The sequence below is a fragment of the Fusarium oxysporum genome, chromosome VII (assembly GCF_013085055.1).
Source record: "Fusarium oxysporum Fo47 chromosome VII, complete sequence".
Classification (NCBI taxonomy): domain Eukaryota; kingdom Fungi; phylum Ascomycota; class Sordariomycetes; order Hypocreales; family Nectriaceae; genus Fusarium; species Fusarium oxysporum.
Window position 1 is genome coordinate 4,119,522 of NC_072846.1, and position 24,758 is coordinate 4,144,279.

At 48.5% G+C, this 24,758-nt stretch overlaps 4 protein-coding genes across 4 annotated transcripts; 1 reads left to right on the forward strand and 3 right to left on the reverse strand.

Moving 5' to 3' along the window:
* Positions 1-4,566: 4,566 nt before the first annotated feature.
* On the reverse strand, positions 4,567-5,926 carry FOBCDRAFT_186913 (uncharacterized protein; the record flags this gene model as incomplete). The annotated part of the gene is made up of 2 exons (XM_059608641.1): positions 4,567-5,507; positions 5,879-5,926. The coding sequence occupies 2 exons, from the start codon at positions 5,924-5,926 to the stop codon at positions 4,725-4,727; spliced, it is 831 nt and encodes a 276-aa protein (XP_059465513.1). The 3' UTR covers positions 4,567-4,724.
* A 543-nt stretch (positions 5,927-6,469) lies between these two features.
* Positions 6,470-7,262, reverse strand: FOBCDRAFT_296548 (uncharacterized protein; the record flags this gene model as incomplete). The annotated part of the gene is made up of 1 exon (XM_054706324.2): positions 6,470-7,262. Exon 1 carries the CDS (start codon positions 7,133-7,135, stop codon positions 6,470-6,472), a length of 666 nt encoding a protein of 221 aa, XP_054562299.1. The 5' UTR covers positions 7,136-7,262.
* Positions 7,263-16,707: 9,445 nt separating this feature from the next.
* On the reverse strand, positions 16,708-17,221 carry FOBCDRAFT_139916 (uncharacterized protein; the record flags this gene model as incomplete). The annotated part of the gene is made up of 3 exons (XM_059608066.1): positions 16,708-16,788; positions 16,903-16,910; positions 16,933-17,221. 3 exons carry the CDS (start codon positions 17,219-17,221, stop codon positions 16,708-16,710), a joined length of 378 nt encoding a protein of 125 aa, XP_059467690.1.
* Positions 17,222-22,032: 4,811 nt separating this feature from the next.
* On the forward strand, positions 22,033-22,881 carry FOBCDRAFT_242218 (uncharacterized protein; the record flags this gene model as incomplete). Its single annotated transcript, XM_054706326.2, has 3 exons — positions 22,033-22,472; positions 22,535-22,728; positions 22,820-22,881. 3 exons carry the CDS (start codon positions 22,033-22,035, stop codon positions 22,879-22,881), a joined length of 696 nt encoding a protein of 231 aa, XP_054562301.2.
* Positions 22,882-24,758: the final 1,877 nt, after the last annotated feature.

Genomic DNA, 24,758 nt, shown 5'->3' on the forward strand with positions numbered 1-24,758 from the left:
ATCACCACAGGTACGGAAACAGCGGCAAAGACAGCCAGTTAGGAAGTCAGAGAGAGCAGAGCATCTAAATCCTACCCAAGCTGTGGTTGTTGCCCTAGTAAAATTGCTGCCAAAAGCCAGGTATCACGTATTCCTAGATAACCTATTCTCCTCCCCTAACCTCTTCCGCCGGCTCCGTCAACTAGGGCACGGAGCCACAGGCACAGCCCGTCAGAACTGTGGCTTCCATGAACCCCTAGTTAAGCTGAAGAAGGTTGACAACACAGCAGCCGCTGACCTTGAGTTCAACTACCTTACGGCAGTCCCTACGAAGGATAACCTGGTCAGTTAGAAAGACAGGACCTCTATGATTTCCCTTACTAATTTACCTTTGGTTAGGTTAATCAGATCATTTGGAAAGACAACGCTCTTGTGTTATTTTTATCTACGGTTTTCACAGGCGTTGAACGTGTTGACCGCAAGAGGAAGAGACCGACAACAGACCAACCGTCAGCACGGCCAATCAAGCGTTTTTTTGGTGCCGAGCCTGTGAAGGTTATTTCTATCCCGTCAATTGCTGCTATCTACAATGAACAGATGAATGCTGTGGACCAAGGTGACCAAAGGCGAGCCTATTGGAGCCCTGACCGCCGTGTCCGTAGGGGCAGCTGGAAGGCCCTAGCTTGGGACTTCCTGCTAGAAATAGCCCTGATCAATAGCTTCATTTTACAGCTTAAAGGGCAGCCACAGTGGAAGCCTATAAAGTCACAAGCTGACTGGCGGCAACACATTGTGGATAGCCTTATTGCTAAGTATCAACCTGACAGTCAGTCAAGGCAGAGATTTCGTACTGGAGACGAATTTACGCCTGTAACACTGCATAATTGGGTCCGAAATAAAAACCCCTCGCCTTGTAAAGCTTGTAAAGGAATACGGGTTGGAGAGGGTCAGCTGCAGCCCTTACAAGCTAATACAAATAATGGGAATAGGGGCAAAAGGGTTCAGTCACGGTACGGCTGTCAGGAGTGCAAAGTACCCCTATGTAAATCCGGGAATTGTTGGGACTTCTATCACCGCATAAATTAGGTGGGGCTGAATGTACCTTTCATTTGATGTCCTCTGGTTGGCTAGACCCCCTGTCCGGTACGCAAGTGTAGGCTTATGACACTCAAAGAGATACAGCGCGGCCTGCGAGCGAAAGCCTTGGGTCACAGATATACCACACATGAAGCTTTGGTTGGTTGCCCACACACTCAAGAACTACCTGTCCAATGTCCTGTTCTACCTTCAGGCGACGGATAGCTTGGAACCTCTGAACTTAACACTGAGACGAGCGGGTGAGAACATGCTGTAGAGCACGCATAGACGATTGACCGCAAATATGGCCAACCCTGTGGTCATGCTGATTCAATCAGTCAATTCCTGCGGTTGGTAAAAATTTGTAACAAACTGAGAAAGGCTTCATCTGTAAAGCTTTCTTTCCATATTGCTGGATGTCACAAGTTTGGACTATTCCAATGTAGATCGGAGAACCTGGAAGCTTTCCCATTACGAAATCGAGTATTATCCAATTCTTAACCTTGAACTCCAAGGTATTTAGATGAGTGGCCATTCCATACCTTCCCACTCAATGTCTCGCTCGACCGAACGACTGAGCCCTCAGAGTCGCCCCGGAAGCGCAACGTTTCTTCCAACGAGTGACAGTATTCTAAACGCGGCTCAAGGGTTCCAAGCATGACTCTCTATCAGTATGAGCACCCCAGCATTGGGGGACGCGATAATCGGATCAATGCTGGCTCGCCCAGCAGTGGAACACATGTTGACTCATCTGGACCTTCTTCAAAAAGAGTTTTGGAACGTTCCCTGCTGAACAGTAAATACATTGACTATCGGGGACACCGACAAACAGGAGAAACCCTCCCGCCATGTTTGTGAACAATGTCTGATCCTTCTTGTGGAAGTGTCAGGTCTTCAGTATGATTAATACTACGCCATTTAGTGCTGCTGCGGTAGATACATCCGTTGCTGTTGCTGTCCTTGTTGATGAGGTATCGTGTAATATTGCTGCTTCTGTCGCTGCTGCGCGCTGACAAGCTGTTAACAACTATTAGGCACATACGACGAGGACGGGTTCATGTCGGACCCCGGCAGTGGCTACTGGGAGCCTTGTTGGCGTCATGACCATCGAATGGCCTCTAGATCATGGCCCTTCTATTCCGTCACTATGCCTTTTTGCTCTTCCGACTTTCAGCGTCCTCCTGGTAGTGTCCCCAGTCTTGAGTCTGAGGTGAACATGGCGCCTCTTTCCTGTCCTTTAACTCGACACCATGTCTGTTGGTAGTCAGCTTGGCGCCTTATTTATATCACCGAAGATAAAGCCATATCTGTGTGCCGTGGCCGTGGCATATCTTTTCCTTACATTCAGATACGAGCTCCAAGGACAACTGTGGTAGTGTCTCGTTGTCTCGGGTTGATGAACAGGATGTCGCCTAGCGACTATGGTAGGGGCACGATATCTGGCGTCAGATTGAGGTTGACAGGACTGTCTGTCTCTTCAAAGGTATTGAAGATGAAAATGACCATTTTACCGATCTGTGGATGCCACCGTTGCGTTGTGTTTATAACGGAAAGGTCCCTGCTACCAACACCATCGGAAAGAGAGGCCCTGGGCGTCCAGCCAAAAAGGGCAAGGCAAGGGTTCGTAACCCCCAGGCAAAGGTCAAGGGGCTTGCGGCCTCAAAGAGGGTTCAAGATGCCCCTGTTAAGAAAAGCCGGGTAACTCGTCGCCAGACCCAAACTGAGGATGAAGGGGAGATCGAAGAGATTGTGGACTCCCAGATTGATGTTGAGGTCGACGGTATTGATCCCGTTTCAATCATGACCTCTCATTCGTTCATTACCTTGTTGATTATTTTCTGATGCTGCTCCAACTCGGCCTCCAGACGCTGTGTATCCTCAAGGGCTCGTTCGCGCTCCTTCAAGAAACCTTAGAATTTGACACTTGTACTATCGACAGAGCTTTAGGAGACATCACAAGAACCTTAGTAAAGTTGCTGGTGAGTGGCTTGACCGGGTCGATAAACCATTCTTATCAATTATGGCTCCTGTTCACGTTGTAGAGACGTTCGGTATCGCTGATGATTGTTTCGCCCTCAGGAGCATGTTGTCTTGGTGCACTACGAAAACGTTGTCGATGCTACCCGGCGGAAATACGTCGTCTTGTATTGTCTTGCATCGTCTTGCCTTGTCTTATGTCGTCCTGTATCATGGTATCGAAGGTATTGGCTCAGCTTCTTATTTAGCAATACATACCAATCTTAGATTGGATCCGACAGGTGAAGGTGTCTGCCCAGTATCGGCGCCTCAGCAGAGCATATATGGTGACACATGTATCATCAGTACCCTGGTGCCAATATCTACTTGCCCGACAAATCTGATGGTTTGTGTCTACGGTGCAATCTTGCTTATGGCCAGTTTCTTGACCGTCGCCAACAGAGTATTTCGCAACTTCACCAGTAATTGCCGATGTCCAATCTCTTTCATGCAGCGTAGATAAACAAGTTTCGTCGTGAGGAACGACTCGGGCAGAATGTCAATATCGGCAGTGAGAATGCGAGGAGAGGAATAGTGCGCAGGATCGGAGTAGACACAGGGACCTCAGAGTAACTACCATGGCCGCTGAAGGAGCATGCATAAGAGAATAGAGAAGGCGTGCTGTGATTAAAAAATCATTCACGAGGGCAGTTGGAGCTGAGGGTTCTCTGGGCAACGTTCACTGCCATTCCTCCGCCATATCGGAGAACCAAGACTTGCACCCTGAAACAAGTCATACGTAGACGGATTCCGCCACACCTGTTTTCCCTGCCAATCCGACGATGTTAGAGTCTTCTCTGACAACCGTCTTGTCCATCATAGCGACCGGTAAACGAATAGGAATATTGACAAATTCCAGGCAGTCAAATCTGGCTACAGGTAGCAAAGCAAATGGTCTAGCGACATAGCGCAAAGACAGCGTGTAACGTTGAGGAGTAGGGCCTTGGACAAGCACGATATGTCATGACCAGTGACAACTTGGCTGTGACAATTCAACGATTATCAAGATTAAGGTTCTTGCTTACCCCCCCCTGCAAGCACCGATTATGATACCTTGGGACACGAGAGAAGTAGCGAAACAAAAAGTGACCCTGTTAAGAAACTCCTCAATAGCCAAGCCATGCTTTGTATTTCGTCCGTTGAAACCTGCGGTGTACTTGCGAACAACCCGTGTCCTTTTCGTCAAGCTCTCGGTGCCATGTTTTGTCCTTTGGGTCAACAGCCAGCGTCTAGACCGCTAACTAGTAATACAGCCCACCTATCCAGATACTAGAGAGCATACGCCTTCAACCGACGATCCTAGGAAAGACTGAATTGTCATGGTGGTTGCGCTTCTCTGAAACTCATATGTGGCAAATCTCGATTTCCCAGTCTCCATCGCGCTTCAGGGGACGCACCCACTGTGGAGTGGTGCTTCAGTGGAGTCACTCACTATAATTCTTGTCCGAGGTTCGAAGTTGTCGCAGGCAATCAATCCGCCTTTCAAATGAATTACCTTTTAGCATTACATTCTCTATTATATAAGATACTTAGATATTTAGTCTTATCACAAATGAAGCTTTATTGATGGTTTTACTCAAGATTTGCAAAAGCCACCCAAAACCCGACCATGTTGTCTCGGTCAAGCGGATACTTCAGTGGGCTATATCTCGTCATGTTACAAGGATAAGAGCATGTGCAGAGTAACAAAAGCGCAGTAGAATATCGAGCGCAGGGTCTTGTGGGTGATCCTCTTGACTGTTCGAAGACCAAGTGGAAGTTGACTCGGCATCAGATAGATCATCTGTATCCGCAACCACCCCTGTCTGTCTTTCATCCTGGATGTCGTCGTATCTTTCATCACATTCACCTTCGTCATCGTCCTGGATCTCGCCCTCGCTCTCATCCTCATACTCCTCTTCGTCCCCATCGTGTCCTTCATCCTCATCAACAGCAGGATCTAGATCAACATGCTCCACAGACTTCCATATTTCATCCACCCAAAGCTCCCGTAGGATTCTAAATTGATGCTTTTTCAGCCTATGCCCTGTTACCTTCTGAAAAGTCGTCGGCAATAATCGAAATAATCGGAGCCAGAAACAGACAAAGCGCTTCAGTTCTTTCCGATAAACCTTCTCGGAAGGCGGCCTTGCAACCGATTCGAAGGGCATTTTGTAAGGGCGGTCTGGATACCTGCCGCGGAGCCACCTTCTCAAACATACATCCGTTGCCCGGACTGTCTCACCGCATTGATCCAGGAGACGATCAAGCGCGGCTATCATAAATAATAGCCTTCGTTCATCACGTGCCGGACTGATGATGGCTTCTCCTTCAACGACACCAAGAGGCAAGGGTCGGTTATCCGTGCAGTGAGGTAGCGCTGTGAGGCGAACTAGAACATCACAACGCGCTTTTCTAAATGTGGTTTCCCAGCCTGTGCGCCGCAGCCAGTTGGTCTGTAAGGCGGAAGAAGCTGGCGTCTCTTGAACACGCGACCTTCGACCTCCACTCTGCTGGTTTTCTAACCGAACATGCTCCTCGGTGAACAGCTTCTGAGCAAGGAGCTTGATGGGATCAGGACTGGCTTGTAGAAGAATGCTGCTGGGTATAGACCTGCTGTTGACGTCATTGTCACTACTGACGAGCCATGACCTTCGAGTATTATTCGCTGTCCAGCTCTGGAACAAAACTTCTTGTTGAATATGGTCTCGAAGCCAGTGCTGTCGGCTTTTCTTTTCAGCCGTGAGTTTCAACTTGTCGCGGTGTTCGGCCCTGAGGTGATCCTCCAGAACCTTCCCACTAGCAGAGTGGAGACCGCAGTGCTTACAAGACAGGCCTTTTTGTACGGCAAGGTACGGGTGACGTCGTGATCCATGAGGTCTGGGGGCCAAAGTGTCTGGATCTGGGAGGTTCAGTGAGGACAGGAGGGGCTTGAGGCCATGCCGAGCAGATCTGGCAATGCCATGCTTTTTGCCGGGATGCTCCGATGCGCGTCTGGGACTCAAAGCAAAACCGCATTTGGTACATATGATAGCTTGCTCTGGTGAATTGTAATAAAGGCCGAGCGTCTCGAGCTTCTGCACCTTTGTTGGGGATAAAATGGGATGAGTACTTTGCTCCTGAACAGGTAAGGGGTCCATTATGACTAAGCTTAGAAAAGTAATAACATAGGATGAAACGGAGAATATCGATTAGACGTTTTACGAAGACGATAGGTATGTCATATCCAGCAAGCAATAGCAAAATCATGCCGTTGTTTGGGTCTGGAGTGATCAAGTTCAACAACTTGACAAGGGTCAGCCGACGGAAACGCGACGCGTTTCGTGTTTTAGGTTTTCTAATTTCATGAGTGCGGTCCAAGAAACGCAGTGCGTTTCCATCCGGGAAATATGGGGCGAAAATGCTAGACGATGATTGGTCAAAAACAGGAAACGCAATGCGTTTCTGCTAGTAATTCTTGAGTAGGCGGAGGGGTACAAGGTTCGTCGTCAATCAGGGCCTCCCAGAAATAGGAATTTGCCGCATTGGCCTCGCGACAGAGCTCAAGATACTGGCTCCGTAAAGACGAAATCAATGTTTCGGCACGATCGAAGTTGGTGGAGTGCATCTTGTTACGTGCAAGGCTTCCGATGGGTCGATCAACATCAGCAAAGGATGGGTCTGGCTCGAAAAATTCCAAAATGCACTCTTGTTGAAAGTTGTAGACTGATTCACAGTCGAGATAGAGTCGCAGTTTCAGAAGCGTGAGGGCTACGAGATGACTGAGGCTGAGGTTCGAAACCCGAGCGCTGAGTTTAGTCAAGGATTCGAAAGCGTTGGCGCCGTGAAGGTTCAAGAATGGTGATCGAGAGCGAGCTTCAGGCCCGTTCCTGGCCCACCATTTGATGAAATCGTAGCACTCTTGCTCCCGGTCAAGTCGAAGAAGAACATGAGGGATAAGGTCGCGCAAGCCTAAAGGGTCTGTAGGATCTTGCCGCAGCATCTCGTTGAAGCGCTCGAGTGCGGCTTCTGAGGCATCTCGTGTACCGCGCTGAAGGATCTTGTCGGTAGCGGCGAACCGCAGCCTCATTGCCTGCTTGTTCATCCCGGCTGAGGTTGTAGTTAATGCAGCTGAGCCATGGATGGAAGGTTGATTTGAAGAGAGGCAGCCTGGTGGTGAAGGCGGGGCGAGTAACTGTTAGATACGCACGAATACGATGGGGTGAGTGTATCCAAGTGTGGAGCAGAATGTTGTGATGTTATTGATCGTCGACTTGATTCTTTGATCAGTCTGTCAAAGAGGGGTGAAACCCCTCTTTTGGATACAAGAATAATATTGCAGTAAGGGAAGTGGAGCCCATTCCCAGCCGCCAATCTAACACACCCCCCCAGTTGAGGCCTACTGGCTGAAACTGCTCACACATGAAGTTCCAGTCTAGCTAGTCTTTCTGAAATTTCGTCCTCTCCGAGATTCTGGAGGCGTCTGTTCATCAGATGCTCCGTGATGTCAGTCAGGCCAATCTGTTTGACGAATTTTTGAAGTTGTCCATGATTCATAGCCTTCGTGAGTCCATCTGCGATCATGTCCGTTGTCTGTCGATATTCCACTTGAATTCTTTTCCTTTGTGCTTCCTGCCTCAACCAGTGGTTGTGAATGTCGACGTGTCTGAGTTTGGTTTGGAGCTTTCCAATATCCTTGTTCACCAGCCTTATGGTCTGCTGATTGTCACACTGGATTCGTATCCGTTCGTCATCCAATTTGATCCCCAATTCTTTGATCAGTCTTGAAATGAACATTGCTTCCTTTGCAGCTTGGGCAAGTGAAAGGAGCTCCGCCTCTGTGGTCGAGGTAGTCACGGTGCCTTGCTTGTTGGCTCTCCATCCAATGGTACCGCCAAATAGCTTCATAACATATGCTTGAGAGCTCTTGCGATCCATTGTGTTGTCGGCAAACGAAGCATCGCTGGCTACGTTGAATGTATCATCTCCACCGAATTGCAGTGCCAATGCTTTCGTGCTTCTAAGATAGAGCAGTGCCTGGTCTGCCGCTGCGTGATGGTGAGGTCCGGGGTTTGCGTTGAATCTGGCAAGTCTGGCCGTTGCAAATGCAACATCCGGACGTGTGATGACTGCTGCGTATAGAACCGATCCGACCTTTCTTTGGTAGCGTCTGATAGATGGTAGGCTAGCTCGCTCGTTGTACGCTAGTAGCTCTTCTCGTTTCATCGGGGTTTCATGTCGATAATCTGTCCGGTCAACAAGGTTAGCAATCTTGTCAAGATAATCGGATTGTGATAGCCAGAGGAGTTTCTTCTCTCTGTCTCTGATGATTTCAATCCCGAGGAACCATTGCAATGGTTTTCCTCCACTGAGTTTGTATTTGTTCTGTAATTTGTTTATGATACTTTGGATCTCGTTCTTTCTCTCCTTCTTGTACGCCAGAACGATATCATCAACATAGAAGAAGATGATTATTGCTCCTTTGGTCATACAGCAGGGTTCATGTGGAACGGTCTTGAATCCAAGTTCTTGTAGGGTAGCTGTGAGGTCTCTTTGCCATAGTAGTGGCGACTCCCTTAGCCCGTAAAGCGCTTTCCGGAGCATCAGGATCATTCCTGGTTTCCGATAGCCCTGTGGCATGCGCATGAAAACAGTCCTGTCTAGCTTAGCGTTCACAAACGCGTTGACCGCGTCGTACTGGATCAATTCCAAGTCAAAGCGTGCAGCGATGGCCATCAACGTCCTGAAGGATCGTCCAGCAAGTGTTGCCGCATAGGTCTCTTCGTGAATTGACTTGGCTTGTTGGTCGCCCCTCACTACCAGACGCGCCTTGCACTTCTGGAAGCGACCGTGTTTGTCAAACTTGTACACGTAGACCCACATGCAGTCAAGAATTTGATTTCCCTTTGTTTGAGGGTCGTCTCGAGGAATTTCAGTCCATGATTCCATCTCTTCATGGCTCCTAAGATGCGCTGTTTCTGCTTCCTCAAATAGAGTTCCCATTGGATGATTGATCAAGTCTGAATGACTTCGTGGTAAGGGTGGCATATCTCTTCTATGCAGAACCCTTGGGTTTCTGAGTAGTCGTTGAAACTTTGCTTTGTCAATCACCTTTTCCTCAAAGATCCCAAGTGGCGTGGCCAGGCGCCCAGCAACAAAGGCAGCCTTCCACACCTCAATAGGTTCATGGGTATCCCAGAGCTTGAGATACTCTTCCTGCGAATCACCTGAGACTTCTCGGTTCACTATGGTCAAAAGTGCCATGGGTGGAAGAGACACAGGGGTCGGGTACGGCCGAACGAAGGCGTCAGAATTCTTGGCTTGGTCATCGGTGCCGGCTGTCGCCTGGTCTTCCGTGCCGCCTTCTGGTAGTCCGTCGCTGACTTCCGCGTCCCTGGATATTCCAAAGCCTTCGTCAGTTCCAGTTGGCTGATCAGGCTCAACCTCTGACTGTTCAGCTCCCGTGTCTTCTACCACTTCATGGAGTGCGGGGTCTTCCCAGGTGTGCTGGGCTTCAACATCCTCGTCTTCTCCACGAAGGCCCTCCCAATTACCTTGGGGTATATAGGCACCGCTCGGGTCTTCTTCTGCCATCGTGTTACGATCCATCTCAGGCTCCTCGACTTGATCGAGTAATTCAATGAGCTCTTCTTTTTCCATGTGTAATAAGTCGTCTTTCAGTTGGTCAATATTTCCATTAAATCGCTCATCTTCGTTGAAAATGACGTCTCTTGTTGAGATGACTCTTCCGGTTTGAGGGTTCCAGATTCTGTAGATATTTGTGGATTGGTAGCCGACCAAGAATCCTATCCAAGCCCTCGGATTGAGTCTTTGCTTTTCTTTGCACCTTTCATTGCATCTCTTGTCATCGCAAATGCTTTACATCCATACACTCGAAGGTGTGACTGCTGAGGTTTACGATCTTCCACAGGGATCCCGTCTCGTTGAGCGAGATATGTATGGAACCGACCGTATGGTGTACGCCAATCGTAAATGTACTTGGGTGTTCGGTTGTAGAGGTACACAGCGCATCGGTAAATCTCTACCCAAAGGCTGGCAGGTAGTCGTGCTCCCGCCCTCATTGCTCTAGCCTTTGCCTTGATTATATGTCCTGAGACTTCTGCGTTCCCGTTCTGAGCTGGGGTGTACGCGGCAGTGTTCTCGATTGTCAGATAAAGCGAGCGGAGAAACGTGAAGATCATGCTATGTTCTGCATCGAACTGATTCTTGCCGACAATTTCGTTGTCGCACTCCACCACTTTGGGCTGAATTCCATGTTGATGATGGAGAAAACCGAAAAGGTCTCTGATTGCAGCGATGATCTCTCCTGTTCCTCTGCTGCACAAGTAATAATCCCAAATGAAACCGGACCATCGATCTGTGATCAACATCACGCTACTCTTGCCCTCTGGGTCAGGAGTAATGTCATGGAAGTCGATAGCTAACCGTTCTCCAGGTTTGTGCCCTACTTCTCGAGGCTGACGGTGGATTTGTCGTCGTATCTTGGAAACCGCACAGTCATCGCATTCAACTGTTGGTATTCCCTTGATCTTCGCACCTTGAGATGAATTGACGAGATGCTCGAGAGCCCGAGGCCCTGGATGGCCCAGGCGCAGGTGCCATCTTCGTCCGTCTGCTTTTGCGGGCCTTCTTCCCGTCCAAGAGTTAAATTTATGTCTCTGGGTGACAAAAGCGGTCTCTCCCATTGCTATATCTTCAATGACGAATTGTTCATGTCGGATGACCACATTGCACACCACGATTCCGTTTAGTGTTCGAATGCAGTTCGACGGCGGTTTGTTATCCCACCAGTATCCTCTCTTGTGTAGTTGTCGTAGCGAAACTAAATTGCAAGGGAATCCCTCGCAGAACGCCACGTCGCATAATCGAATCGTCTTCGATCCCTCTGGGCCCTGGGCGTGGAGGTCCACGTTACCATACCCTTGGATGGGTACTCGCTGCTTGCCCGCGAATACGTAGTCTTCAGGTCCAGCAGGACGGTATTTGTCAAATCGGTCGCAGTTGTTGAAAATGTGAATGGTCGCAGCAGAATCCAGCAGAGCTGAGTTCTTAAGTGGGTAGTGGCTGATGGAGAATGCCGACTTAATGGAGGCAACTACGAAGCTCGAGGTATATTCTCCAACAGCCCTTCCTAGTCACTCAGTCTCTTCGCTATGACCGACTTTCTTTAGACGATTTATCTCTTCCTTCAGAGATGTATCACTTCTGAGACGATGCTCGACGGCTTCGCGGATTATCTTCCGCTCCTTGAAATACTCTGGCGCTGTCTTTGGAAAGACATAGTAGCATTGGGCGAGTACATGATTGCCATCACAGACCCTGCATGTAGCTTCGGTATCCCTGGATGTCACAACTCGCTTTCGTCTTGATGAAGGTGAATGCTCTGCCTTACGTTTTCCAAGTTTGTCTTGCCCCTGAGGTAGTGTATTCTGTTCTTTTGTCGGTTTCTGTATATCCGTCGGTTCCGGTGGTTGCTGCTCTTCGGCAAACGTAGGTCCAAAGACCCCTCTTGTGATTTTGGATCCCTTCTGGTTGACGTGGAGGATGCTTCGTCGTTCAGCCTCCTTTCGGAGGTCCTTTGCCACCTCTCCGATCGACAACGACTTGTCTTCAAGTTTATCCTTGTATATGCCAGCATAGATAGCAACCCAGCTACCGAGAATTGGTTGCACAGCCTTTGTTAAGTCTTCGAACCAGGTATTTGGGTCTTCCACGCCCCCCGTCTTCATGACCAAGGCATGGTTGGTTGCCATTTCCCAAGTAGTAATCCATCCAGTAAAGTCCTTTGGAATCTTAGCGAGTGGTGTTGTAGCTGCCTGGTACTTTCTTCGCGCGGCTGCTTGTTGTTCCCTCTCCGTAGCGCCTACACTCGTCTTGAGGTTGGTGTACCAAGTTCGCAGGTCCCACATCGCTCGACATGAGCTTTGGCGTAGGCCGTAGTCTACTGTCTCAGTGACCCAGGTCTTCAACTTTTCACAATTGGTTTCTTGTTCCTTGTATTCTCGGTGATCCTGCTCATAGATCCGCCATTCAAACGTGAACGATGCTTTGTCTTCGGCCGTAAGTTCGGATATATTTCGAGCATGATTATGTGGGTCGGTCGTCTCCGGTAGCGAGACCACCGGTTCCGCGGTGGACGGCTGGCTAACCGTTTGGCTCGATTGTCCACTTCGGCGGGTCTGGATCCCTGCTGGTTGGAGGAAGTCCGGATCCGTAGTACGGGGAGGGATCCTTCGATGATATGCCCCAATGTCTGGTCTTTCAGGCCTTTCCATGAGGGTTTCATCACTCTCCGGATCGATGAACTCCCATAGGTGGAGACTTATGGCTTTCGTCTGGAATTCTTCATCCCATCGTCCCCAATCTTCGAAGGTCTGCAACAGCACCTTCTTTGATGAGGGGTTATCGTTCGACATCGCGTATCGTCGGTATCGCGCAGATGGCTCGTAAGCGGATGAGACTCTTAATTGTTAGATACGCACGAATACGATGGGGTGAGTGTATCCAAGTGTGGAGCAGAATGTTGTGATGTTATTGATCGTCGACTTGATTCTTTGATCAGTCTGTCAAAGAGGGGTGAAACCCCTCTTTTGGATACAAGAATAATATTGCAGTAAGGGAAGTGGAGCCCATTCCCAGCCGCCAATCTAACAGGTGTTTTCCCCGCTACCCGGTATTGATATATCCGGGGACCCACAAAATACATGCTTCTTTTATCGAGGCGCTATCACTAATTCAACAGGAAAGGGCTCCACTTTCCTTTATCACAATATTATTCTTGTATCCAGAAAAGGAGGGGGAATTGAACCAACCCCTCCCTGGCAGACTGATCAAAGGAATCAAGTCAACAATCAATAACATCACAACATTCTGCTCCACATCTTAATAAACTCACCCCATCGTATAGCTGCGTATCCAACAGCTGGCTGGCCCGCTATCGGTCGTAATTCCCGACCGGCATTTGGCAGCGCATCAGTACCCCACCAGTTTGTCGGCAGTTCGCATTGATAAGGGGCCCAGAGCCGGCCCGGTGGTCTCTCTTGACCACGTTTCGTCAACTTACAACGACACCTCCGAGGGGTGCATGAAGCGTTTCTCTTGGAAGATTACTCATGTAAATCCGCCTGAGCTATGTATCACAACACTGTAATTGTTGACTTACGTTGTCCCGAACATTGAGATTTGTACGCAATTGTCGAATTATGCCAGCGCTGGACGAAGAATTCCTTCTGCCATTCAGTTGAACCCGGGGGAACCGACAAGGCCGCTACGGTTCTTCTCAGAGTCCATATGATAGATCGCTATTCCTAACGTGAAAGCCGATTGCCTCAGCGCAGGCTTTCTAACCATACGCGTATGGTTTAGTTAAACCATATATTACTCATATATTGCCCATATACCTATACCATACGGTCTGAGGCGTATGACCATATATGATCATACGCGGGATAAAGTTGCTCCGAGTCAAAAATAGTCAGGTAAGGAAATCGGCGGCACTAGAACACCTTGACCATCCTCCTGGTCCTGAATGGCCTCCCTTTCCAATAGATCCATAAGGTAGACAGGATACTTGAATGGCAAATCGGTTGCTTAAGCTATGCGTGGGCAACTTGGACTGCCGTGCAACGTCTCCGTAGCTCCAATCCAAGGGCAACTATCAAGATCGCTTCGAGTCACATTGTCAGGCTTCATGTCAAGATCAAGTCGCTCACTTATAGCAAACAGTTAGTACGGTCCTGCCTACTAGGCAACAGCTGCTGCCTTGCAGGCAGCAGAAGTATTCCAGATCATATAGTCTCATACGATTCCACTCCTTGAGATAGAAATCAAGTCTCATTCGTTAACCTTACCCGATTCACTGAGCGACCTTCTGACTGCCGTGGCCGACCGTCAGCTAGCCACGCCTCCGCGTCGCGCGACACTTCATGACGAAGCTAATGGAAAGCCATGATGCCCGTTGATTGCCTGCGATGGACTCCTTCCTCAGCCGCCTGCCTAGTGACCGCGAGTCCTCCATTGCTGCAACAATCGAGACAGCTTCTGAGATACCTGATAGGCAGAGCTTACCCTCCGTTGAATCTTCCATTTCAACAACTCCAAAGCGCAAACGCATCACTACGGCCGATGCGACGTGGCAACACACTCGAAAACCTCAAGGATCCGAGCCTGAGCGCGCTGGGCCAAAGCAGGACTTAGTGTTCTACTGCAAATACTGCAGCAACCCACCGTACTCCACATACGTGTCTACCACATTCCGTAACCACCTACTTAAGATACACTCAGTTGAAGCCGCTGGCTCGGAGCCAAATTCGACCAAGAAAGTGCGTACCAGCCTCATCAAAGAAGCGTTCAACAAAGCAGGCGAGATTGAGGTTACTAAGCTTCAAGAAAGAGAGGAGCAAGTTCTTCGCAACGTACTTAACCCAAAGGCTGCAATGGAAGCCTTAGTCCAGCTGGTTACTGTCCGCAATCTCCCATACAATTGCAATACTTGGCCAGAGTTGCACGCTCTGCTTATGGCGGCAAACTATACTGCAGAAGAGCTTATCAACACCTCCCACGGCCATGTCCAAAAACTCTGCTCGAACTCATATGCGATCCACAAAGATATTCTCCGAAAAAAGCTGCAATCCTCACCTGCCAAGCTTCACCTCTCGGCTGACGTATGGAGCGCACCAAACCACAAAGCTTTCCTCGGAATATGCGTGCAATTTATGCAGGAAGGCACGAAAAGTCCCTGCCAGGCACTGCTGGCCTTGCCTGAACTTCCTGGCATAGACGGCCCTGGAAGCCACAGCGGAGCCGAGCAGTGGAAGCTCCTTCAGCCAGTCATTGAGGAGTACGGCATCTCAGGCCAGCTGGGATATATTACAGGAGATAATCACAGTTCCAATGACGTGCTATGTCGTCTATTGAGCCACTTCCTTGATGGACGAGGCGTCGCCTGGAATGCAGAGGCGAGGCAGCGGCTACGCTGCTGTAGGTAGGCTTGGGGATGGTAGGTCCGGCACTGGAGAGCTCTCGTTTCCAGGAGCCGAGGAAGCTGTCGGCAAACTGTTGAGCGAAACGTCGATGCGGTCCGGTGGTGAATTGTTGTGCGGCTTCTTCGAACTTGGCGCAGAAGGCCTGGAATACCATAAGTTTGGCATTGTACTCCTCTACGCGTTCGCGCGCGAGATCATTGGCTGATTTAATGATAGAGACTGGTTGCTGTTCAAAGGTCGATGAGGGGCTGGCGCGCTCAGCTCCTTCCGTAGCTGCAGCGATGGTAGAGGCATTGAGTGGTGAGGATGGTGTCTGAGCCATCCGCCTGGGACCGGGTGAAACATCAATGGTGTCGTTCACGGCCGCAGGGCTGTTCTGTAAGAGGGCTGCACGGGCTCCTCGGTTCAGATTGGCGGGAGTGTGGATTCCTAAATCGAAGGGGTCCGGGGCAGCGGGCGGGTTCGTCGTAGACGAAGCCATCGCCGCGGCTTGCAGCTGCGCAAAGCGCAAATTGAGGCGTCTGTTGTGCACTTGTTAAGGATTTAAGTGTAGACAGGGCGACTTTCTTAACATTTGTATGCCAAGAAAGTGTGATGACAAGTCTCTAGTCATCTGCTTTCAGCATGTCGGCCTCGGGTAGCCATTTCTCCACTTCCGGGTGGACTAAGAACGCTCTGATGTCTCCCTGCTTGATGAGCGCTCTGGAGATCATGAGGTAAGTGGAGTTCCATCTCGTATCGTTATTCATTACGATCTCTAGCTCCGCCGTTGACTCACTCGCCAGGAGATATTCTTGTGATTCGTCATTCTCGCGTGAGATCCTTTTAAAAAGCTCACACCTCTGAGGGGAAGATCTGATGAACTTGACAACGTTATGGATCTTTCCCACCGGCCCTTTCTTTCTCCAGTGTCGTAGGTCATCCTCACGCCGGCCGAGAAGGTCGAAGACCTGCGATTCGGCCTCGAAAGCCTCGAAATCTTCGCCGTAGAGAAAGGCGCGAGCAACTAGGTTCAGGATATGTCCATAGCAGCGCATACGTCTGGCTCGAACGTCCGCCGCACTCATCTCTGCGTCGAGATCTCCGTAGAAGTTCAGAAAACAGCTATCGTTCGAAGATGCGTTGTCCGAGATCACTGTTCCGACTCGATCCTCTATCTTCCATTCACGCACGATTTGCCCGAGCGTCATCGCAAGATTCTCTCCGCTATGACATCCGAGCTAGCGACGGAGTGCCAATAGGCGCGACTAGTGCTTGCCCTAGCGGTCAAGAAAATGAGCTGTGACTGCCATGACAGCATGCCGATTAGGCGATGTCCACAGGTCGAACCCCAGGTGGATTTTAGTAAGGGCATCTGAGAGCTCCTGCTTGATCTCATCTTTCATAGACTTGTACGTGTCATCCAGCAAACGGCCCATCGATTGCCGGTTCCATGGTATCTGGTCAGCTAGGTGGGGGTCAAGCTGCCAAGCGAGCTGCTGAAAGAATGTATCGCTAAAGAAGGAAAAAGGAACGTTGGTGTTTATTAGAAGTCCCAGGCTTAATTCTCAGATCGTCTTAACTCTGGCGCGCGGCACGGTGCTGTATTGCAAGCGTCGTCGCCTGGGCCGTTCAGATTCATCGGTTGATTGGTCTCGAAAATCCTGTGGGGCCTGACATTGGTCAATAGTGCTCAAGCTCGCGACGTCATATTCACATACTTGCGGAGGTGGTCAGCTGCCGAACTCGTAGCAGCAGCGGCGAAGAACTCGGGCTTGTTGAGACAGTGCGGCGAAGGTGGTCCGATCTGCTGGTGGCTGGGATGTGGATACTATGTAAGGAGCTGTGCTCCTCTCGGATACATGTAACTTAGAACTAACAACAACACAATCAACCCTTTTACTTCAATAGGGCTGACCCTTCGCATCGCACAAACGACAGGCCCAGTAAGGACTCAGCGGACTGTCGTTAGTGTCAATCTCAACAAGAAAAAGTCCATGGCGCTTGATCCAGCTCTTCAGGCCCTTCGAGCCTTTCCGGGACAAGGACTCTTCCAAAACATATCGTTTGTTCCTCCAAATCGCTCGCGGAAGATCTGCAACGGTAGGGTGGTCTGGCAATGCCGTATGCGTTGTCAGCTCGAATTGACTCGCCAAATTTCTCGGTGATCGGAGAAGAGCAAAGGCGGAGGGTGGAGAAGGAAGCATGATGTCGTTGGAGTCCTTCGGGTTAGGCGTCGATCGGTAAGAAACGGCATGCTAAGGAAGCTACTGTACCCCGATCAAGCTTACGGGATCGACTCAAGGGTATTGCACCTCAAAAGAAGGCTCATACCGATCAACAGCGGCTCGGCCCGACCGTTGAAGCCGATATCATCCATTTTCTAAGGCTTCAAGATACCCTTTATACTCCATTGACCCATTTCCAAATCAGGCAACTTGTTATCCGTATTTTAAGCTTACAAGGCGATCACAAACCTCTCGGCAAGCATTGGGTTACCCGATTTCTCGCACGCTCTGAACGAATCAAAACGCTTAAAGCAGTTAGAGTTGAATATAAGCGTATTGAAGGGGCAAAGGCAATTATCATCCGGACTTGGTTCGACCAATTGAAGAAGCCCGAGATCACGGTAATCCGCGGTTGTAACCGTTGGAATATGGATGAAACGGGGATCTTCCAAGGAGTCGGTATTAACGGCTTAGTGGTTGGCCAATCAGAGAAGAGAAAGACCTTAAAGAGAAGCCCTCACAGGCGCAGCTGGGTTACAATAACGGAAGCTATATGTGCCGACGGCACAGCCCTTCTTCCCTTTGTTATCTTTAAAGGGGATCAGCCGCAACAACAATGGTTTCCGAGGGATCCTTCCTTTTTAGGCAATTGGCGCTTTGCAACATCACCGAAGGGATGGATCACTAACGAGATCACAGCCCTATGGCTCAAGGAGATCTTCATCCCATATGCATTGCCTAAAAGAGAAGGAGAAAAGAGGCTTCTTTTCCTAGATGGGCATGAAAGCCACATGACGGATGAGTTTATCTTTCTTTGCTTTAAGCATAATATTCACCCCTGTTACCTTCCTCCACACACATCACATGTTCTTCAGCCTCCTGATTTAACTATATTTAGCTTATTGAAGATGATATATCGCCGTGAACTTGAGATGGAAGCCCCACTTGATGAAAATAGGATATTAAACGAGAAAATCGACCAATCACAGGTCTCAAAGAGAAGGAAGCTTACATTTGACCCGAATCAGAGGGTATATAGCTTAAAGGACGTCTATGAAGCAAGGGAGACTATTGTAGTAAATACAACAAGGAAATAAGGCTAATTAAGTTATCCTTTAATAGATATAAGCTTCTTTTATTAGTATAAGAAGACCAGATGAAAATTGAGCTTATTTTTATTGATTTCTATATAGTTGAAGATATCGAGGTTATGGTGTTGAGGCTCAAAGCGGGGTGACGGGACCCCGGTCCCGTGACTTACTAGGGGGTAGCTCACTAATGGAAGTCTTACTGGATGACTTTGATTGGCTGGGGTTGCTAACCAGCCAGGTTCCGGGTAAAGTCCGTCACCCACAGACCGGCCACCCCCACAGACTGGCCACCTTAGCCAAAACACCAAGAACTAGATAGCATGATCAATTAACTAATTATCTCAACACCTCATTTTTTATATTAAATGAAAATTTAATCAGTGAATATTTAAATGAAACTGAGTACAAAGATCTTCAAGTTTTAATTTCTGGACTCTATTTGCCGTTCTTTCTGGCTGTAAAGTCCTCCACATCTGTTCACGAGCCTTCTTAATCGCTGGAATCTTTGTGAACTCAGCATTTGGGTTATAGATAACCTTTTTACGCCGTTTTGGTCGATTTTCTTCATTTTCCCTCTGAAGAATAGATATTTCTCTATTCTGCTTCTCAATCTCAAAGTTGTGACGGTCTAATTGACTTCCAATCTTCCTGAATAGCAGCCTGACTGTCGAATCTTGCGTAACAGAAGCTGGGACATACTCCAGAGCTTGCCGAAGCTGTACAGACGACCGGGGAGTCTTCAGGAGACTGGAATCCTGCTATTTGGCCGGCGAATTCGCTGTAGCAGCGGGAGAAGCTGTCTCTGTGACCATCGGGTTCATCAGGACCTTCGCCAGATTAACAGGCCACAGTCCAGTAGCTTTAAAGCCGGCTATTATGTTGGACTTCGTGATAGCTTCTTTCCGAGCCTTGTAGTAAGTGTATAGGAATGTGATCTTGCCGATGTGACTGTCATCAGCAACAGAAGCGAAATCTAGCAACAGTCGACGGTATGCTCCCTTTAAAGGGCCAAAGACAGCAACATCTAGTGGCTGTAGGACATGAGAAGAGTGAGCAGGAAGAAATAACAGATATATGTTGTTATTAAAACATTCCCAAAGGAATTCCTCAGTCATATGACTTCCATGACCGTCAAGAATAAGAAGTCGGGGTTCATTCTTATTCTCAGGCGTTGTCGACGGAATGAAGACCTTTCTCAACCAAATCAACGCCAGTTTATTGCTTGTCCAGCCCTTCTCACTACAGGCGAATTCCCAGTCATCTAGGAAGTCTAAATCCTCAGGGAAATGTTGTTGTTGGACCGTTTTCCCCTTGAAGATAACTGTAGGTCTCAGGACTTTCCCGGTTGCTGAGATACACTCGAGAATTGTAATCCAGGCACGAGAACCAGGCTGACGAATAAGTACTGACTTCTTGTGCCTGTGGCCGAGGAATAGACCGTTCATTCCTATCCCTTCCATCATTCCAACTTCGTCGACGTTGTATCTGTTCTTCTGCTTGACTATTCGTATCGCCGGCATCATCAGCAACATAAAGAACGCCTTTATCAGTTCAGTAGAAGCTCCGTGATATCGTTCATAGTCAATTTTCTTGCCTTTTAAAGTCTTGATATCTTCATTTCGACTTAAAAAGCCCTGGAGCCAGTTCTTTCCAACGCCTTCTGGAAAGCCGTTACGGACAGCAATCTTACTGGCGAACTCTCTGACCTGTTGGTGCGATACAGGGCATCCTAGATCAGCTTGGACGAGAATCCAGTCTCTAAGACGCCTTTCCTGAACATCAGAGAGCTTTTGCCGCGTTTTTTGGGCCTCTCTTGGTGTTGTACTTCCTTTGATCCGACCTTGTAGAGTAGAACGGTTGATGCCATAAGCTTCTGCTGCTTTATTCACTGAAACTCCATCTGCAACCATCTGAAGCGCAGCGCCCATATCTTTTTCAGTAAAAGAAGGCATTCTGAATTGATTGGCGTTGGTTTGAAATTAATTAGAATTAAACTGATAGAGTTGTGGCTGTTTAAAGTATATACAATTTGGGTGGCTGGGTAAAACATGAGGTGGCCAGTCTGTGGGGGTGGCCGGTCTGTGGGTGACGGACGTTAAGCTGTGAAAGCGCTGTTCATAGTCAGGCAGCATGGACCTTGGATCGCATATCACGTATCAAATATATCAAATGTTATTTCAAATCCAGGATTTTAAATTTGTTTGATTGAAATAAGTTTTTGGCATATTTGATTGATGTGTTTGGCAATTTGTTTGATTGGATTTGATCTGTGGGCTGCGCTGTTCTGATGATCATTCTTGATTAGGGCTTCGACTAAATAATGGCTTTTAAAACACAACTGATCTGGTGGGTCATTTACACACGCACAGGGTTGTTATATGCGTTTCTGCTATGTATCAAGAAGAACCCCTATTCGAGAGTGAGCCATGGAGAGGGGTATTCCCATCTGGAGGGACTGATACATCACAACCAATCTTCCTGTCTTCAAAGCAGACGTAGTCCAGTTTTTTGCTTCCTCAGGGGTTAGATCCGGGATCTGGAATTCTGCTTGCGGACCTCGATGTCGAAGCCGCCTCCCCGAAATCCCTTGTATTATCCGAATGTGCACTTTTTGGTTGCGTGGTTAAAACGTCATATATATCAGTCGCCAAGCCTTGCTGCAGTAAAGCATGTTAAGAGTAAGAAAGTAGTTACGGGGCCAAAGCGCTGCGGCGCCATGCTTTGTTGGGATAGTAAGGCTGGGGTATTGCGTGTTCGCTACGCTCAGGCTCAGGACGGCCCAGCGCGTTACATTTTCGTATACTTTTGTTAGCCTTTCAAACGTGGCATTTGCACGTGGATTCAGGCCACGGTCCAGCAGCTGGGTTTCGGTTTCAGCAGAGCTCTATTAAGGAAATCGGATTTCCGAAATCCCCATCATTGGCCAAGCAGATAACCTCCACTTCGCTGGCAGACTGGTTACTGGGCCGAGGTGGTAATGATATCGAGTGGTCTATTACGGAATAGCTTGGCCCAGCGAGTATATTGAAACCATGGACTCGTCTTAGTCTGTTCACCGGCCGCGTTATAATTAGTCTGAGTGCTCTTGAACGGCAATTTCATAATAATATTAGTTACCTTGATTTCAGGATGCATGTTTGCGGATAACTAGAGACAACGATGACAGTGGATCTTTTTGTATTTACCAAGTCCATATTTCTTAATGCGTATATGGCCAGTATACACGTCTTGCACGCGTCGACGCATTCCGATCGTTTAGACAGCTGAAACTCGAGATTCATCAACAAATAAAACAAGGGAGTCAACCAATTAAAGGGCTAGAACCCCACTTTGACTTGAAATTCGATCAGGGGCACTTGCACTGACTAACGCTTGGGCCTCCTTTGAACGTTCAGCAGTCGGTTTTATTCGGTAATACGTCCTGCAAACCGTACGGATACAGCCAGCTGCCTTAGCGTGACAGGGACAATGTGTAACTCGGCTGGCAAAGTGTGAGGGCAAAGCACGTCATCGCAACCCCGCAAACAACGCCCGCTTTATTGCTCTTCGAGACGCATTCGCATCTTGTCAGGCACAAGCCCCAACTCTGTAGCACGGGCTATCTTAGTGTCTTTTTTCCTGTTCCTTTTTCACCTTCCGCTGTTTTCTTCACTGCGGCCAAACGTGATCAGAACGGTGCTCCTCTGCCATCACAAGGACATGTTGGCCCAAGGTAGAAACGCTGCCCATAGTACGAACCGATTCGCCGTCACTTCAGGCGCCCCCGTCTACGCTCACCCTGCCCCCGTCGCTCCACAGAAAATAAACACTTCACCGCAGATGTCAGGGGTGAATGGGGATTTAATTGGCTCTGCTCGCGGCATGAGTGTGTTTAGGATAGCCTCTGATGAGAGCCAACAAGCCAGGCTCAATACGCGAGGCAAGGACAAGAGAAACCCCTCTCCCACCAACGGCCGACGAAAGGCGGATGACTCCACAGTCAAGGCTCCCATTACGAAGAAATCTAAGACCAATACCGCTGTTATCAAGAGTGACATGAATTTCTCGGATGAAGGGCCCACGATGAGACTGGAGGAGGGCGGAACCATGTCAAAGATGACGGACGACGAGAAGCGAAAGAACTTTCTCGAGCGCAATCGGTATGTCTTGCAATCCTTGATTGTTTTGTATTGTGGCAATTTACTAACTCTCCTTGAACCAGCGTCGCTGCCCACAAGTGTCGTCAAAGGAGGAAACAATGGCTTACTCAACTGCAGACCAAGGTTGAGTTGTTCACTACGGAGAACGATACCTTGATGGCGCAAATCGCCCATCTCAGAGAAGAGACAGTCAACCTAAAGACACTCCTTGTTGCACACAAGGACTGTCCAGTTAATTATCAGCAAGAACTCTATAGTGCCTCTATGTCGCAGGTTATCAAACCCTTTAATCTATAAATAGACTCGTGTAGTATAGCTATATATATGCCAAATTAGGTTATAGCTAGTTAGGATACATAGCGGTATTTCTTATAGTGTAAGATATACGGAAAGGTGCGTATATAACTAATAGACCAAAAGTTAACCAGTTAAGTCACTAAGTGACTGGACTGCCTTCTACATTTATATATAAGGTGCCTCGGCTGCCAGTATCGCACGGTTACAGTAGGTCTTCCGGACCCGCAGGCCACTATATCCTTACACAGATCAGACAGGCCCTGATAAACGACAGTATGCATAGCAAATTAATGTAAAAGGTATATGCTTGGTACCAAAATATTTCCTGCCTTTGCTGCTTAGGAGTGAACTCAGAACCGTTGCCCTCCAAGGCGATGCGGAAGCAGTACATGCACTAAAAATCTCGCGACGAGATATACTGGAAGCGCAGTATCGTGAATGCATTAGTACGCTCCTGCTTGGAAGCAGCCTGATGGGCATTGGGTCGGGGGGCTAGCGGTGAATGAAAGCAACACCAGCGAGGTGTCAGCTACGAGTTATATTTATGGTACGAAATACCTGGTTTCAGAAAACAAACAGAACCTATTGCTATGGACATCGAAGAGTTCGAACGAACCTATTCAGATTCAGCAGCTAAGACATGCCGGGCGCCAACAATTATAGATCCCGGACTCGTGGCCATCGCCTGGGGCCAGCCGCTGGGATCCCTGAAGAGGGAGAAATCGGGTTATCACACCTATTCGTGACCCCATTTTCAAGAAGATAAGCGACCCAACTGTCGATGTATTCAATCCCGCTGTATACAAGGGAAATAAGTACAAAAAGCTGGAATAGCCCGAGTCGTGTTTGAAGCAGGTAAATGATGTGAAAATCGCGATCTTCTACGTAGAAAGGTGTGAAGTTGTGCCCTGGGCTCCAATCGGCTGGAATATCAGCCGGCCTGCTGGACCCCTGCCGATTTTGGCTCTCAAAGCTCTTGTCATAATAGGCAGAAGATGTCTCCTTATCACCTGGAGTTAATTGGGAATTCATTGCTTTATTTGGGACAGGTTTGTATTGTGACGAAATTTCAAGTCACAGGACATATACTCTATAGAGAACCGGGGTTTGTAGCAATTTGGAAACTTTGCCCTAGCTTGATTTGCCCTAGTTGTCTCTCGAGCCCCCCACCCACTGGTCTTACTCCTCTAAATATTAGTGCAAGTATAACGTACATGATAAGCTTGCGTGACAAAAATTTCAGCCTTCAAAAATCAAAAACACCATAAAAACACAGCAAACCGCCGAATCAATTGAAACTAATCGCTGTGTTCTCCATCAGACACTGCAACAACTATCTGATACCTTCTTACATTATGACCGGTCTTGCCGCATGTTCCACAGTGCCTTTCCTTCGCTCGTGCCGACCCTTCTTGACCGCCACCTCTTGACGATTCGGCCACTACCTGCATACCGCCATCTATCTGATCAATTGCTCGCCTCCCTTCCTCTACTGCCATTGCCCCTCCTTTCTGTAGTTGGGTTCTTTTTGCCCTCCGCCGCCTTAGTTTCTCATTTGCCTGCCAAACATCTTAGAGCTCAGCCCTCAATAGGGCCATCTCATGCATAACCGCCTTGGTTCCTTTAGAAAATGACTTTAGTGCTTCTAGAATTTATTCTGGGGAACTACTTTAATGCCTTCTGATCCGTCTTTCAAGATATTCCGACTGGGATTGAGTCTCAAGCACGGTCTTTGGGGTCTTTAAAACCCAAGGTATGAGGTGGTTAGCCCCCTCTTCTACCGGCATTAGGGCCCGTAGCTGCACGCCAAGCTTTAAGACTACATATTCTGGGTTAAGAGGAACAATCCCGGCTCCTCTAAAGCCTTCCTTAATATTCCTTTCTGTCATAGTTGCTTGGAAGGTGGCATAAAAGGCTGGAAAGAACTCGGTCTTGGAAACGTGGGTTATAGAGCATCGGATCAGATGCTCGATTTCTCGACCATACGCC